Source organism: Triticum aestivum, chromosome 1A (assembly GCF_018294505.1).
Source record: "Triticum aestivum cultivar Chinese Spring chromosome 1A, IWGSC CS RefSeq v2.1, whole genome shotgun sequence".
In the NCBI taxonomy this organism is placed as follows: domain Eukaryota; kingdom Viridiplantae; phylum Streptophyta; class Magnoliopsida; order Poales; family Poaceae; genus Triticum; species Triticum aestivum.
The window spans coordinates 43,783,572-43,786,065 of NC_057794.1; the positions used below are offsets into that span (position 1 = coordinate 43,783,572).

The 2,494-nt window shown below is 57.9% G+C and overlaps 1 protein-coding gene across 1 annotated transcript; it reads right to left on the reverse strand.

Moving 5' to 3' along the window:
* Nucleotides 1-270: 270 nt before the first annotated feature.
* Nucleotides 271-2,110, reverse strand: LOC123087137 (uncharacterized). The gene is made up of 4 exons (XM_044509089.1): nucleotides 1,779-2,110; nucleotides 1,499-1,666; nucleotides 890-1,339; nucleotides 271-793 (listed from the first exon to the last, which is right to left on the reverse strand). The coding sequence occupies exons 1-4, from the start codon at nucleotides 2,028-2,030 to the stop codon at nucleotides 515-517; spliced, it is 1,149 nt and encodes a 382-aa protein (XP_044365024.1). The 5' UTR covers nucleotides 2,031-2,110; the 3' UTR covers nucleotides 271-514.
* Nucleotides 2,111-2,494: the final 384 nt, after the last annotated feature.

The following is a 2,494-nucleotide window of genomic DNA, read 5'->3' on the forward strand; positions in this document are numbered from 1 at the left end:
AAGGAACACAAATGAACGTTTTGTATGCTCTGTTGTGAATATGAATGCCAGAATGAAACAAAATTTCAAGCAGAGCCATACAGATACAGTAGAACATCACAGATCAAGCAGAGGAGGTAAATTTAGGAAATTGAAACCAAAATAGATAGATAGATAGATAGATAGATAGATAGATAGATAAGGATCATGACTTGATGTTTCTAGCTAGGATCAAATCAATAGTTTTCAGAATATGAGATCCAACCATGGTTTTAAATAGCCCGCTATATATAGCTTCGCTATAGCACGCTATAGCGTTTACAAAAGATCTTGCGCTAAAAGACTTTGGTCCAAACAAATAAACAAACATTATAAATAGCGTGCTATAGCTCCGCTATAGCGCGCTATAGCGTTTAGAAGAGGTCCGCCGCTAAGAGGCTTAGCGCGCTATTTAAAACTTTGGATCCAACACAGAAGCTACTAGGAGCATATGGTAGTTCTTCTTTCAGCCCGCACAAGCACTAGGCATAAAACATCAGAAGAAGTCAGCGCAACGGAACTTGACGTCGTAGAAGTGGACGCTGAATGCGGCGGCCAAATCCCACATGAAGGCCAGCTTCTCTTGGTCGCCGGTGATGGCGACGGTGGGCCTCAGGTCGTAGGGCTTGAGGGTTTTCGCCCTGCCACTGCCGGCGATGATCTCGGTGACGCGCGTGAGGCCGTCCATCGCAGCCACGACGCTGCCGGTGGTGGCGCATCCCTTGTCGCATTCGACCTCGACCCTGACAAAGGACTTGCCGATGGCAATGAGCTCCTGCACGCAGACGCAGACGTGTCCCCAAATTAGCGACGGAGCATGCGGATGCGATGAAAGATGAACGATGGATGGATGGATGGACCTTGTTTGTACCTCGCAGACGACATCGGGGAGAGGCAAGACGCGAACTTTGGCCATCATTCTTGCGAGGAATCCTTGGCAGTCCTTGGCGGTGGTGCGGAGGTGCTCGGCGAGATCCTTGTCATTCTGCACCAGCATGGCCTGGTACGGGTACTTGTAGGCGACGACGGGAGCCTCCTCCTCCATGGCCGGAGAAGCCTGGCGGTAACGACACAGCAGCTTAAAGTGGAACAGGCAGAAGCCGTTGGCCAGGTTGAGCAGGTAGTTGGCCTTGTCTTCCTCGTCGGAGACGTCGCCGAGAAAAGCCGGGTGCCACTCCGGGTCATCCACGCCGGAGCCGAGGAAGGTCACGGACATGTTGCGCAAGGCATCGATGGCGGCCAGCACGGTGTCGGCGCTGGCGTAGCCGCCCTCGCACTCGCCCTCTACCTCCAGGAACGCCCAAGTGATGCGCGCCACCTCCTGCAGGCATGCGTGCGTACGAGACACGTGAATCAATGATAGATCCATACGGCATGGAGTGTAGGACGAGAGGAAGAAGCGCGCGCATCAAGATGGAGATGGAGATGGAGATGGAGATGGAGATGGTGTAGGAGAGGAGGAAGGCGGAGATGTATGTACCTGGTACATGGCGTCGGGGAGCGGGAAGGGATGATCCTTCGTCATGCTCGCCAGGAGGCCAAGGCTGTCCTTGGCGGTGATGGCGAGGCGCTCCAGGACGGTCTTGTCGCCGGCGCTGATGACGGCGTGGAACTTGCCGCGCGCTTCCTCCATGGCCTCCAGAAAGGCCTGCATCCGGCCGGACCGAACCGGAGGAAGATTCAGCAACAAGTGAACAAGCTAGGCGTGGAACCGATGGATCGGAGCAAAGTGACGGCCGGACGGAAAGGGACCTACGTACCTTCTCCTTGTCGGACGGCGAAGCATTGTCTCCAGCGGCGCAGGCGCAGCGAAGGGGAGCCGGCGCCTTCGCACCTCCGACTGCCGGCACAGACACAGCAAGGACCAACGTGCCCGAGCCCGGCGACGGTGCTGACCCGAGGAGGAGCACGCGGCCGCCTCCGACGACGTGGACCTGCTGCTGCTGCTGCTGCAGCAGACCGGGGGCAGCGGCGGCCGGGAAGGGGACGGAGGAGGTGAAGGCGAGGGCCATCGCTGCTGCTGCGCCGGGGTGGTTCGCTTCCGCTGTGGTGGTTTGGTGGGTAGCAGACGGCGAGGAGGACGGAGACTGAGAGGGTGTTTGTTTCCAGGGACTTATTGCTTTAAGGACTTAAAAAAGTTTCTATAAGTTCCACCTAAACCAAACACAAGGGACTTATTGAGACTTATTGTGGTGATTTGGGACTTATTAAATAAGACTCTCAGGGAGGAGCTTATTGGGACTTATCCCGGGCCGGACCTACCCGCGTCGCTCCAGGCTGGTTCCCCGCACGCCGCCTGCCTCTCGGTCCAATCGCCACCGCCGCCCTGCCTCTCGCCCCGTCGCCGCCCCGCCTCTCGCCCCGTCGCCCTCCTGCCTCTCGCCCCGTCGCCGCCCCGCCTCTCGCCCCGTCACCGCCCCGTCGCCGCCCCGCCTCTCGCCCCGTCGCCGCCCCGCCGTCGCCCCGTCGCCGCCCC